At 44.8% G+C, this 13,891-nt stretch overlaps 1 protein-coding gene across 1 annotated transcript in view; it reads right to left on the reverse strand.

Moving 5' to 3' along the window:
- Positions 1–4,112: 4,112 nt before the first annotated feature.
- Positions 4,113–13,891, reverse strand: part of rock1 (Rho-associated, coiled-coil containing protein kinase 1) — a 67,213-nt gene continuing 57,434 nt past the window's right edge. Inside the window, exons 27-33 of the mRNA XM_064346920.1 lie at positions 13,593–13,749; positions 11,392–11,462; positions 11,031–11,119; positions 10,001–10,079; positions 8,808–9,069; positions 8,033–8,228; positions 4,113–5,701 (exon numbers count right to left, since the gene is read on the reverse strand). Of these exons, the coding sequence (XP_064202990.1) occupies positions 5,698–5,701; positions 8,033–8,228; positions 8,808–9,069; positions 10,001–10,079; positions 11,031–11,119; positions 11,392–11,462; positions 13,593–13,749 (858 nt within the window). The 3' untranslated portion in view covers positions 4,113–5,697. The remainder of the gene's footprint in view (positions 5,702–8,032; positions 8,229–8,807; positions 9,070–10,000; positions 10,080–11,030; positions 11,120–11,391; positions 11,463–13,592; positions 13,750–13,891) is intronic.

Raw genomic sequence — 13,891 nt, forward strand, 5'->3', positions numbered from 1 at the left:
GCAAAGCCTGCTGGGACATATGCGTCTGCTCCTATTCTCCACTATCAAGTTTTCCGGTTCTAGCTTAGCAAAACAGCGAAGAGGATTCCTACCTGCAGATAAGCCTATCAAAATGCTTTATAAACCTTACAAACACTAAAAGTGCATCTCCACGAAATAACAGACAACAGAGCAGGACAAGGGTACACAAGTTGTGACCCAGGGAGCTCTAATTCTACAGGCTTGCTGATTCTTATCTCAATCAAGGCTTGTTGGATGGCCGTCAAATCCGTGAGTACATACACGGGCCATATTTCACCTGCGTTTCTGATGCGTTTACACTTACGCCACCGCACCCTTTGTCACAGCCACTGTTTTACATGTATAGCAAACCGAAACTGCTAAACGGTACACGCTCATCAGACTGTACTCACACAAGGATAGCCATAATCCACAACCGTTTCTTACACTCATAATAAAACGCTTTGCAAAAAGAAATATCATCTCATCACATTTTCAACGTACAAAAATGGCAAGTTACTCACACATACAAGACATACACTGTCTATAACTCATTCATTCAGACTGCCAAAATCCAGGCCTGCCATTAAAAGTATTGATATCAAAATGACGCCAAGTTATGGTACTATGAACAATATAGGCTATCTTGCCTCACCCAAATTAAATAAGATCTATTCCAAAGCAATGCTACCCAATATTTCCTCAATTCTTTCAAGTCACTTGGCCCTGTGTATTGTAATCTTACCATTTTACAATGTCATGCAGACTTTGTGTCAGATCAAAGTGTCAAATATTTCGAATTGCCTCATGGAACACATTGAAATTCATGTAGAAAACTGCTGGTGTGTAACTACAGGAAGCATATTTCTCCAGAAAATGTCTGTGTATACTTGCTTCTGAACTGAATTTGAGTACATGCACAAGTTATTGTATATTTGCTACGTAGAATAAATACTGCATGTGAAATACATATTGTACATACATACAGAACTTCTTTATCCCCATGGGGACATTTCCCTCGCAGCATGTTACATTCACATTTACGAACAGACATTTATACCAAGAAACATACAATCATTCACGCAACAGAAAGCCTGGCCAGCGAAATACATACATACCAATACAAACTGGACATATAGATGCCTATTCAATCAATCTTGACTGTGAGAACGCCATCCACACATATGTTTGGCCTGTCCTTGTGCTGCATGCTTATACACACAGGGCCAAGTGACTTGAAAGAATTGAGGAAATATTGGGTAGCATTGCTTTGGAATACATCTTATTTAATTTTGGTGAGGCAAGATAGCCTATATTGTTTGTAGTACCGTAACTCGGCGTCATTTTGATATCAATACTTTTGAGTAACTTGGCATTTTTGTACGTTGAAAACGTGTTTTTTAATGAGATTTAAGTATACAACGCGCCCTCTATGGATTTCACCTGGTACTGGATGAAATGTTCCGTACCAGAAATCTTTTTTTTAGTGGGCACCAGATGGCAGTAATTTTCCTTCATTTGCAAGTCAACATATTTAACAGAGCGCTGTAAATTCCGGGGAAAAAACACTTTCTGGCACAGATGCGATTCACAAATTAATATGAGCGAACGTGGAGACGAGTAATGTGGCTTTTTCTTGCTCCGTGATACATATAGAAAAACAAGCTTTCAGATCTGTTCAGCAGCGATCTTATGTTAATCGTTCTTCCAGTCACTCCATATATTCTCGTGTTTTCTCGCAATCACTTCAGTTTCCTCACAGAACGGCATCCGTGCAGTGTAGGGCAACATCGTTGTATCTGGATCACATTATTTCTATAATTGATTTAGTGGTTTACATTTTTCTGGCACGTTAAAAAAGGCTTGGCTTCAGAGAAACCCTCCAAGGGAACAGATGGGCCTCCCGGGGCCTTTGCTCATTCAGATACTCTCCGTTTGCGCGTCTCACAAGTGTGGGAACAGCGGAGTTTGAAACTGGTCAGGAACACAGGAAGAGTTCAGCCAACCTAAACAGAGGACTCGGATTTCAGGGGTTATTTTCCCTACGTCATCTTGGTATGAACGACAGTGTATTAGCCTTATATACGTTGCCACCAATAACGGAGGCAACCAAAAGCATTTATTCCTTTACCCGGGCTGTGATACCATACATTTGAAATGTGATTATAACTGTCTCGCTTCATTCCGTGCGCCTGTGTATGGGAGTGACTAGGCTACATAGTTCCGTTTGTTGCCATGGATGCATCTTTTCAATGCTAAATATAGACAGACACAGTGGAAAATGTTTAACAGCGGACATATTTTAATGGCAGCTAACATTTTGGCCAAAATGAATATAAAATGTGCCAATTTTAAAAACTCACAATTAACTTTGGTAGTCAAAGTTCTGCCAGACAGATACTTTGGTTATCTCTAAGAGACTCGATAATTTTAAGAGGTTAGGCTGCTTAATGGTGTTTATGTCGAGATTGATTTATTTTGCATTATTTGTCCTAAAAAGGAAATGGGCATGGCTCGGCTATAGTTAATTATTAATTACTGACATACACCATCCATGTTGGCTACTATAAATTCAACTGCCATATGGCCCACAGATGATGAAAGCAATACATGGTCCTTTACTGGTTTGGACATTATACTGAACGTGTTGAGACTGCAGTAAAGAGCATTGGGAAGCTTGCATTAGTATATTTTTTATATTGACATTTGCAAAGTTGCAAACTTTTTCGTCAAGTGAGAACTCTATTGCTTGAGTGTATGCTCAGTGTAAGCTAGGTGCACGCATTTGAAGATTTAGGGATTCTGCTAGGCCTAACATAAGCGTCCTGAATAATGATCATCAAGCCAAGCTCTGCACAGGATGTCAGTTTGCCGGCGTGCCGTCTGACGTTCGGCCCGTGACACACCCAGTCTTGCGGTTTCGTCTTCCTGTCAGCAATCTTACCCTGACGGCGCATTTCATCCTCTACCTAAGCCAGGAAACCAGATTCTGCCCACAACAGCAACTGAAATCACTTGGTGAAGCAACGGCGGGTTAACAGAAGAGATGTCAACATCGGCATTTGTGATTCGCAAAGCGGTCAAGCCGCTAAAATCGACTAATCGTATGGGCGTTTTCCCCCTCAGTATTTGTAGACCTGCTTGCTGGGCAAGGAGGATCTTTTGCCCTTGAGTTCAGGGTTCAAATTTTTTTCTTCTTCTCTTTTTTTTTTTTGAAGTGCTCTGGGAAGATGTGACATTATGAGTACATATGGATGACAATTTTTTACCACAGCAAGCTAGCTCGCGCTCTGTTTCAGTCAAACCTTTATTTAAACCTCAGAAAAGCATTGAGGGAGAGCCCCTCATTCACAATACTGCCGAGTTACAACAAAAGAACAAAGAAAAAAACCAACCAGTTATCTCTCTCTCTCTACACCAGTGGTGGCATGCATCCATTACCACCCTAAAACCACTAGATGTCATTCCCCACTCTGCTGTAAGAATCATTACAGGTGATAAATTTGGTACACATTGCTGTCTTCATGAAATAGTTGGCTGGATCTCTGTGTGTGAGATGTACTTCAGGTCCCCAAGATAAGTCTGCCCTAGGACAGACTGCTTTTGGCTTTTAAACATCGATATAGAGCATGCCCAACTTTCCCAGAGGGGTGTGTGGACCCTGAGTTTCTGTCTAGCTAGTTAGCTTGACTCAACTGATGAAATTATTCCATGCTTTGAACCTAAAATTTAACGACCAACACCGGGCCAGCCAGCAGAAGATGGGCTCCCCCAGAGGTTTCTTCCCTCATAGAGCCCTGTAGTGGTGAAAAGGTAGAGGTTCCAAGCAGCGACCACAGGGCCCAGGCTTTTACAAACTAAACCAGCCTTCCTGATACTTCACAGTATTTGAATAATCTGAACTTTCCCTTGTAATACCACTTTGTCCTTTTTGTCACTGTTATCCAGAATACCCTCCCCCCCACCCCCACCCAAATCTCACCACATTCACAGAACTGCCATGTTGGGAGACCGAATTACAGGCCCCACAAAACACTGCATCGGTTCATCTTCAGCCATTTCAAACGGTTCATTTTACCACCATTCCCACGCGCTCAAAACAGAGTCCGGGAGACTGTAGATAAAGATGTGTTTATTGACACATATCCATCAGTGCGGCCTCCAATGCAATTAAAACATGCAAGTAACCCAAGACAAAAAAAAAAAAAAAAGATTGTTTCCAGTGCTTCTTTCAGTGAACACACCTGCAAAGCCATTTTTCAATTACTGAGGAGGTATTCAACACTTCCGATTACAGCTGCTGTCCCTGTCGGATGCGATGCGTCGATATGCGTGGGGTTCGAGTGAAGAGATGCAGCCGTGAGCACAATAACGTGAACGGATTATATAACGAGGCCTTTGTCAGGGCGCACTAACCTGTGTGCATTTGAGCATGTCAGACTCCAGGAAGAGGCGTCTCATTGGTCGACTGCATTCTCATGCCCTGTCACACGCCTCACAACTGGGGAGGAATATTTCTGATAAAACCACAACGTGAAAAGCCTTTTTTCTGTATTTAAAAAATAGTATTTAAGATGTTTGTCTTGTTTTGGAGATTTCTACACAAACAGATATGGCAGTAAAATTGTTATCCAAAAGTTAAGGCACTAGGTGGGCCAAATGCTACACCAGTTAAGTGTTCTACGAATAATTTATAATTCAAACAGTGCAGTTTTACTTTGTTTTTTGTTAACTTAATGTTCTCATCTCCAACCATTTATCTATGAATCAATGTAAGGCAATACATTACAAAATAATAACAATAATAAAAATAACATTACAGAAACAATGTACCCCCCCCAAAAAAACAAAAAAAAAACACTCAAAGTCAATGGTTTCTTTTAATTGTCAGGTCTCCTAATGCCAATATAATTGGATATCCTTATGGCTTGCGCAAAATAATATAATAACGATAATTAAAAATGCATAGATTTAAATGATAATCTTCTCACTCCTTCCCCCTGTGTTCAATACCCCATACTCCGTACCGAATATTCCCCCCCACCCAAAAATGACACAGCAATTGTACTAATTCCATGGAAGAGGGTTGTATTCCGGTCCAAGTCAAGGGGAAGGGATCCTTAAGGCATCAAAGTCACATGACAGTCATTAACAGAGTTCTCCCATGGGCAGATTTTCTCGTTGGGTTGAGGGGGGGCCTCCCTCCTCACAGACTGGGCTGGCATCCATATGCCCCCCCCCCCTCCCCCTCTACTCCTGGTCCACCTCAGTCACCCAGGCTCCCAAAAAGTCCCTCTCCACCATGCAACCCTTCCAGCGTGGATATGAAGCTGGATTTGTACCTGCAGCTCCCGCCCGATTCCTGTTAAGAGCAGCGGCGCTCGGGGAAGCCATCCCCGTTCCCCGGCTGCCCAGGACTGCGGAGAGCGTGGGGTCTGGACGCTGGAAGCACGGTCGAGAGGAGGGGAGGCGGTGGCCTGGTGACCCCCCTGAAGTTCGGGACGCTGCGGGTCAGTCCCGTTTACAGACCCACCATTTGTTTTTTTGTTTTTTCCTTTAAATTTTTATTTGCTTTTTGTCTCTTCGTTTTTAAAATCAAATTCATTCGCTGTGGAAGATACTCGGGTTCTCGGAGAGGGGAAAATACCAAAAGAAAAAAAGGGGAAAAGTCCCAACAGACTCCAGTGGTGCAGATGGTTAGCTGGAAGAGAGGAGAGAAACAGGTAAGGAAGCTGCGTGGTTCAGTTAGTCTCCAGGCGGGTACTGTGTAAGACGGAAATGTACCAAAGGGCTGAAAGGACAGGCGGCACTTCGAACATTCCTTAATGGAATAACCCAACGAATATTCACTTTGAGTGAATTGCTTCAGAAATTTGCTCCACTTGGTAGGGAATTCCTCATTACAACTGCTGAGCAATCTCTGTTATTTTCTAGAAATTTAAGTGAAACAAAAGGGAAGCAAAATATAGAAGTCAATTGTGCTTAAATTGTGCTTTAATGAAACTTTAATAAATGTAGTACTGTCCCTTTAAACAGCAGAATTAACCACTGGGGTGTGCCAGGCTGAGAATTCTGTCACAAAATAAATATATAAATAAATTCAGCTATACTGGCGAAGAAACACCCCTTACCACCAGTGAGAGTCAAACCATTTTTTATTCTATTTTTTTTTTATTTTTTTTTTACAACTGACATATTCCTGCTGGATATTTACTCTAGCCGTTCAGGTTAAACTGGCAAATACAAAGTAGGCCACAGGCACTGGCCCTTGGGTGCAGTGCCTCATGAAGGAATGTACCCAATTACTTCCACAGACATAAGGCTGACTACCACCCTTACAGCCGTTTCACAGTTTCTCTTAGGAATGTGTGATGCACCTATCATTCAATCTGCTATTTTTAAGAGAGCTTGAAAACAAACTGTCCAATATGTTAATATTACCCATCGCAGACAGTTTTGTGACATACATTTCTACTGCTTGCAGTAATATGCGTCAAAATGTTTGCAGTAATATGCGTTAAAAAAAACTTCCAGGGCCACAGTTTAAAAATTGTGGATTAACTGCACACAAAGTCGACTCTGATGAACATTCCACAATTAAGGCCTTCTTCCTTACAGTAACCCTGAGAAAACATACAGTGTGAGCGCTTGGACTCCACCTGGAGCACAGCTGCAGTGGAGGATTCGCAGATTTGAAAAACCCGAAAAAGGTCTGACTTCTCAGAAGGCAACTGCCCAAAGAGAAGCGTTTTCAGCCCTGTAAGCTTTCTGCCTTAATGTTAGGGATTTTTATGAGAGACTGACACCTAGAACCACAGGTTCTAGTGCGGGTTAGTCCAGACAAAAAAGGCGCAGCGTACAGCACACCCTGGTTAAAGGAACGTGGATAGAAAACGAGAGGGAGATATCAGGAGTAAGGCTTCTTCTGTTATATAGGGCTGGAGACGGTGATGATGTCAGCATGTGCTGGACGTGGGGTCTGCTGCCTGGGGGCTTGACAGCGCTTTGCTACAAGACAGGAGACAATCGACAAGTCAAGCCGTTAGCCAGTGAGCTGGTACGTCACACCGTTAGCCAACAGCATCGCACGGCACACCGTTAGCCAATCGTCACGGCCAACTGGTACCCACCACCACGGGCCTAAGACGGAGCACTGCAGACAGGAATGCCAGACTGCATCCACACACCTGCAGCTTTAAGACCCTCCGGATGGGGTCACGTCTGAAGGCAAGTCGGGCCTGTGCTGTGAGACCCGCTTATAATAACATGATGACAAGAAGCAACTGGCAGGCTGGACACTACGCATACTGTGTGTGTGTGTGTGCGCGTGTGCGTGTGCGTGTATGTGTCTGTGTGTGTGTGTGTGTGTGATGACCCCCTACTCTGCTGCCCGTTGTGGTATTGTTCACAGGTGCCTGAAGGGCAGGGCAGAGGGTCATTGGTGCAATTGGGAGCACCTGTGTTCAGGGCTCCCAGAGAGATTAAGATGCCTGTCTCCAGTTTGAGGGGGAGCTCTCCCCCCACTGTTTGTTTTCTGTTTTAGTGTTAGCTGTGTTTTTGATTTTACACCATACAACATTGCTTCAGCATACCTTTCATACATCCACTCACCTACACTACTGATAATGCTGACTTTCACACCCCATGTTTGTCTTGTTTTTGGTATAATTAGGTTATTTTAAATAAATGTGAATTTGCTTTTTAAATGTGTCAGTGTGTGTGCACGCGTGTGCGTGTGTGCGTGTGCATGAGCTTGTGAGTGTGCATGTACATGCATCTGCACAGTATGGAAGCAACTTCTAGGACCCAGAGCCAGGCCAGCATTTCCACGTCCTGTTTTTAATCTCACCCAAAGCCGATCTGAAGGCTTGGTGCAAACGGACCAACAGAGCAGGGTGACTGACTGTACCGCGTGGATTAAAATGACCGCCACCGGGGACGGTGGGTTGGAGCTGGACAGGCGTCGGGTTCCAAACTCCCCTCCAGCTCCGGCTCTGGAGCCTGGCTCCTGACCGCGCCCGGCAGTGCTCACCTGGGCTTGCTGGAGACCCGGCGGAAGGACTGGTTGGGGCCGGACCGCGTGGACATGGAGCGGGGCGAGGCCCGGGTGAAGGTGGAGGGCGGGGTCTTGGGGATCTTCTTGCCCAGGTGCCCGATCCACTTCTTCTGCTCGTCCTGGGACAGGGCCAGCAGCAGCATGTCCCGCGCCGAGGTCACGTCGTAGTTCACTGTGGGGGGGAGACGCATCCCGTTCAGATACCCCACCCGCTAACCCATTCATATCCAGTCAAACAGTCCCAGCCTAAAGAACATAAAGCTCTAAGAACATATGCGCTATTCAGTTTGCATTATACTACAGACACAAAGACGGGAGCAAACACAAATGTAGTGTAACTTCTGCAGAAATACTGTCACAAATACACTGCTTGTTATATGAAGATCAAATATACTGGCATTCAAAATTTGTCATATTTTTACATTGTAAGGCTGTTCTGATATTTTCTTCTACCCCAATGGAAAACTCATAATACTGACTAGCCTGCAAAATAAGAAACTTATAAAATGTACTGCGATGTATATTGATGCAAAGAAATATCACAAAATATACCAATTATTACCACTTTGGTCTCATTTGAACATATCTAAATATAACCAATATCTCTAACCGAAAATGTATCTGAAAATAGATTTGGAGTATGTGCATGTTTTGAAATGGGCTACTCAAAGCATTACATTATATTTTTAATGCAGGGCAGTATGTTGTTATCCTAAATCCGTTCCAGAGCCCCCCTGGGCGCAGCACGCACCTTTGCAGGGGGCGATGACGTCCTCCTTCTTGTCCAGGTGGTCCTTGTGGCACTTGACGTGGCAGCGGCGGCACTCGAGGGCGGGCGGGGGCTTGAAGACGTGCCACAGGGGCTTGGCGCAGGCCTCGCAGTTGGTGGGGAAGTGGTAGAGGGTGGGGATGAACTCATGGCCCTTGTGGGGCAGGCAGTTGGCCTTGTCGCCCTGGGGGACCGTCTCTATGTCCGCCTCTTTCCTGCACTCGCCTTCGTTGGCGTAAAGGATCTGTGTGATGGCAGAGGGAAAAGAAAAAAAAAAAAAAACTCAATGTCTGAGGTCAAAGGTCGAGGGTCAGCTCTGTGCGGTGTGGCAGTAGTAGGGGGATGGCTGGAAACTCAGAGAGAGAGGGGACAGGTGAGGCATGCCAGTCAAGATCACATTTCCAAACATCGTAACATTTCCAAAACGCACTGCCACGTTATATGCATTCACATTAGGTCAAGTTCCTCTTAACCCTGTAACAAACTACTCAACGGAGCAGTGCAGTTTTTCTTTGTACACAGTAAAATGTCCAGTGTTAATTCAACCCTAACAGAGTATATGCGAGTCTAGCAGCAACCATATGCACAGTGTGTGCCATCATGAAACAGCCCGGGTGTTAAAATTACAGTATGCAACAGCTTACAACCAAGAAAACCAAGTCATGTGAACTTGCTATGAACTGCTGAAAACCACAGATTCTTCCTCTTAACCAATATGAATTTCCGCATAGAGCAGACAAACAAAAAAGAACAGTACATGGATCAAATGCTGACTAATCTGTGAGGTCATTATCAAGATCCCAGTCATATCTATAGTGCTTAATACCTGCTTGCCTGTTCTCATACGAACACTATAGAGTTCACAGGTACAATTTAAAAATAACTGTCATTAAACTTTAAATATAATAACTGCCAGTATGGATGAATGGCGACACTACAACATGCTCTGTCTGTATTACATTTACATTATTACATTACAGGCATTTGGCAGACGCTCTTATCCAGAGCGACGTACAACAAAGTGTATAACCATAACCAGGAACAAGTATGACGAACCCCTAGAGAGAAGTACCGGTCCGCGTGCAGGGAACAACCGCATAGTTCAACTTGGACCCTGAAGGTTAAACTGATTAACACTAACACTAACACTAACACAACGAGAACGGGAGTGCTACCTGGAATATCCGGGGAATCTCGTCCGTGTCGGCGCGGTACACGTCTCCCTGTGTGACTGGACGCACGTGGAACAGTTTGCTGTGTGGGAAGACAAAAAAACTGAGTACAAGGGGCCAAAAACCCACCCAAATGCCCGACTCCACAACCTTGGTTACAATCTCTCTCGCAGACTCAGGAAAAGTGTGCTCCGACTCGCAGTTTGCCTGCAGCCTCCATTTCACAAAGCCTGCTCCAGTTTTCCTGGTCATCAAATATTGCTGGGATGTGGTTGTCACAGTAACTGCGGAACATTTTGATTTGTGACAAAAACAGAGAAGGTGCAGAGTTCCTCTTTTTTCTTTAGCGAGGCGCCATCTAAATTTATGGCAACTGCAATTAGCTGAGGAGTTATGAGCTCCAAACAAATATTGCTAGAAGATGCTGTCCACAAACTGCTATAATCTGACTAACCTAGACCTTTACTCAGCTTCTACACTCTTCTACTGTCTATGTTGCAACAGAGTGAATGAAAACCTAGGCAGGGAGATGCTTTTTGGTTTTTCCCCATGCAGGAACTGCAGCCTGGCTTAAGGCCAGAATGCTCCAATATGGCAGGACTTTGATTTCAAAGCCACAAGGCAGGTTCTTTCGAATGACACTAACAAATGCGTTACACAAATCTGAACGTTATTTTTTTACATTTTGTGGCCCATACGACGAATGCCAACTTCTGAATAACTTACTGATCTGAATCAATCAAAGGTCAACTGCTTGGATGCCAAGCAGACAACACAACAACACTACCCCACTGAATGGCTTTCAAACCTTAATTTCCTTCATAGCGATTAACCCTTTACTGTGCAAGATCACAAATGTGTGATCAGAATGTCCTCACCTGAACATTCTAATGCAACAATCACTAGAGGTAACTGAAAGCAATGGAGTTCTAGAACATCTAAATTTTGAAAAAACATTCCAAAAAACCTACTCTTCAAAGCGTTTGGTTTGTGTGGAGGTCGTGTTCAGTAATGAACAGGAGCGGACACTCACTCAATGTCGAGTACCATGGAGGGGTTGGACTGCTCCTTGTCCTGCTCGTCGTTGTAGAAGAGAATCTTCTTGCTGCTGACCACCACGTACTGAGAAACAGACAGAGGCCCGTGAGTGACAGCACAGGACCGAGGCGCTGAGAGGACGACCTGGGCAGCCTGGCAGGACCGCTGCCTGTCAGGTGACCACGGCAGGCCTGGCAAGCCTCCATCAGGAAGCATGCTGGCCTCATAGTCCCAGCGTAACAGTGTCCTCCCAAACATGCCCACTGGGAATAATGCATGCACTATTAAATCCGGCTTTGCTAATAACTAATAGTAATAGTAACAAAGATAATTACAGCACTTTATATCACACTCACCTGCTTCTTCCAGCCGTAACGTTTTATGTTAGTACGATTGGGTATCGATAGCCACCCTTCAAGCCTCGATTCTGGGGATAGAGAGAGCCACAGTGAGTGAAGAGAAAACTCAAAAATCGCTTTCTCGGTAAAATAAATTTAAAAGAAATGTTTTACATAAGGCATGCAGTGATTAGGAACAACTCTTTGAGCTCTCAAACACAACTGGAGATGACAAAAGGAAACCGAATCGCACAGCAGCAGTGTCACGCCCACAGCCTGCCAAAATGTTTCATTTTTTCCCAGAATTACCCTTTCTTTAAAATGATGGCAACACAGTCCTCCTTAACCAATACCAAGCAGCGACCTTGACATTTGGGCCGTTCTCAAGCTCTGTAGACTGGATTATAAAAGCAAGAAGCAGGAGGGGACGCATGTGTTAGCACATTAGTGGTTTTGGGGGGGGTGGGTCAGGATTGGTTAATGGGGAACTGTACGCCACCACGTTAAAGGCTACATTCATTTCATTCAATCAAAAGCATGCTTAGGTAAGACAAACTGACAAAACCAATGTCACACAAGTAGCAAAAGGGCTCTGCTTTGTGAGGTGAGTGTGTTTCTAGGGAAAGAGGGGGGTTCCCTCTCTGTGGGGATCATGCTAAAAGAATGGGGAAGGTAACTCCCGCTACGCGCTTGCGGGAAGCCCACCGGAACCCCGGGGCCCCCGCGGACTCAGGGAGCGCTGAGACCGGACTGTTTTCAGGCACTTTCGAAAGTCACCCAGAGCGAGCCGGGTAATCTCAGACAGGGGTCCTACTGCACCGCCATTAAATTCTGATTCGGTTTTGACCAAACACTATCTGAGAGAAAGAAATGAATTTAAACTGAAACAGAATACTCTTTCTCTGTGTGGCAGCCAGGCAAATTTACGCATGCACTAGCCCCTTAAATGGAACCATTCTAACTGTTCCATTTCTATGTCATGAACTAGCTCAATGCTATGCCCTCATCCCCGTTTCACCAGGACACAAAGGGAGTGCCAAATCCTTTTTAAAAAATGCATTTACAGTCAGTGTAATGGCAAGCAGTTGCGAGCACCTCTTTGCTCAGGTCTCTTTCCAAAGTGCCTTCCAAACCATCCGAGGATGCATTTCCAACAGAATGAAGGAGACCGAAGTCAAAGCGAACAACGAGAAGATGCGGCCACACAGTAACACAGGCCAGGCATGACGGGGGAGGGGCTCCCCCCCCCCACACTCCAGGTTACTCACAGAGGAGAAAGGATAGAAGATACAGAGGTAGGGAGAGCAAGGAGAACCAACTGGATGTGAGGGAATAAGAGACGAGAGAGGAGTTTAACACTGAGACACTGGCCATCCCATGTATATCAACAAGGACTAACAGCTGGGCTGAAGATGAGAACAGCCAACATGGGGCGGTATGGGAGGGCGGGGCAGGGGTGGGGAGACGGGGGAGTCGATTCACAGGCTACAGCATTACAGCAACGCTGTGAGAACGCTGATATAACGGCTTAAGTCACCTGTGCGGACACAGCATTTACAGAGAGGGTGGGACCACTGCCATTTGGTTGTGTGGTTTTCTAGCAGTGAATCATTTGGTCAACAGCTAAGTTGTTAAGGAAGCTTTAGGCAAGTGTTTTAAACTTTTAATAAAACTATTCTTGTAACGAGGTGCAGATTTGGTGAAGGAGTTCAATTCAAACAGCAGCCTGTCATTTTAGGGAAGAGACGAATGCCAAACCCTTCTAGAGTCACCAAATGGTCAGTGTGGTTTTTAAACTGTTCAAGGGAAAACGTCAGACATTCCAAAAAAAGGAAAAGCTATACATTCCTATCATAGTTAAGGATGATTAAATCCACATTAAAAATCTAAATTTTCCATCCTCAATTCCATTTTTAAAAATTGATTTATCTATTTATTTTTTTAAGTAACTCCCTTTTCTTTTCAGGCTGTCGGCTATCAACAAGACATAAACAATAAACCAGAGAAAAGCATGAAAAATAAATAAATATAGCTTAGACACAGGAACCCTTTTCGCACCATCTGCAGACTAACCCTCATTGTCTGGTGATGATGGTGGGACACAATCAGAGGTTGTAAAATGGTGGAGCATCGACTTAAATGATGGTGTGGTGCGTTCAGTGGAGCCCGCCCTCTGTGAACGGAGCGCCGAGCCCCACCCACGGGTGCCGCGTGTCTACCTGCGATGTTGCCGTCCGTTTCGTCGGGCTGCAGGCTGGTGACGCTGGAATTTTCCATGCGCAGCTGCAGGTCGTTGAGTTTCTCGCGCAGCTGCTCGATGTTGCTCTCCTTGCTGTCCAGCTGCATCTGCAGCTCCCGGGTCTCCTCTGCCAGTTGCTGCATGGAAAAATAAAAAAACGAGCCCCGCCCCCCAGCTTAGTCTGCGGCACCAACTGTTGCACTGCCCCCTCAGGTGTTAAGAGCTGTGGTCAAATGCTTTCTAGACCAAGCTTCGCTTTGACACCAGTCTTTGACAATG

This window comes from Anguilla rostrata, chromosome 8, assembly GCF_018555375.3.
Source record: "Anguilla rostrata isolate EN2019 chromosome 8, ASM1855537v3, whole genome shotgun sequence".
NCBI lineage: Eukaryota > Metazoa > Chordata > Actinopteri > Anguilliformes > Anguillidae > Anguilla > Anguilla rostrata.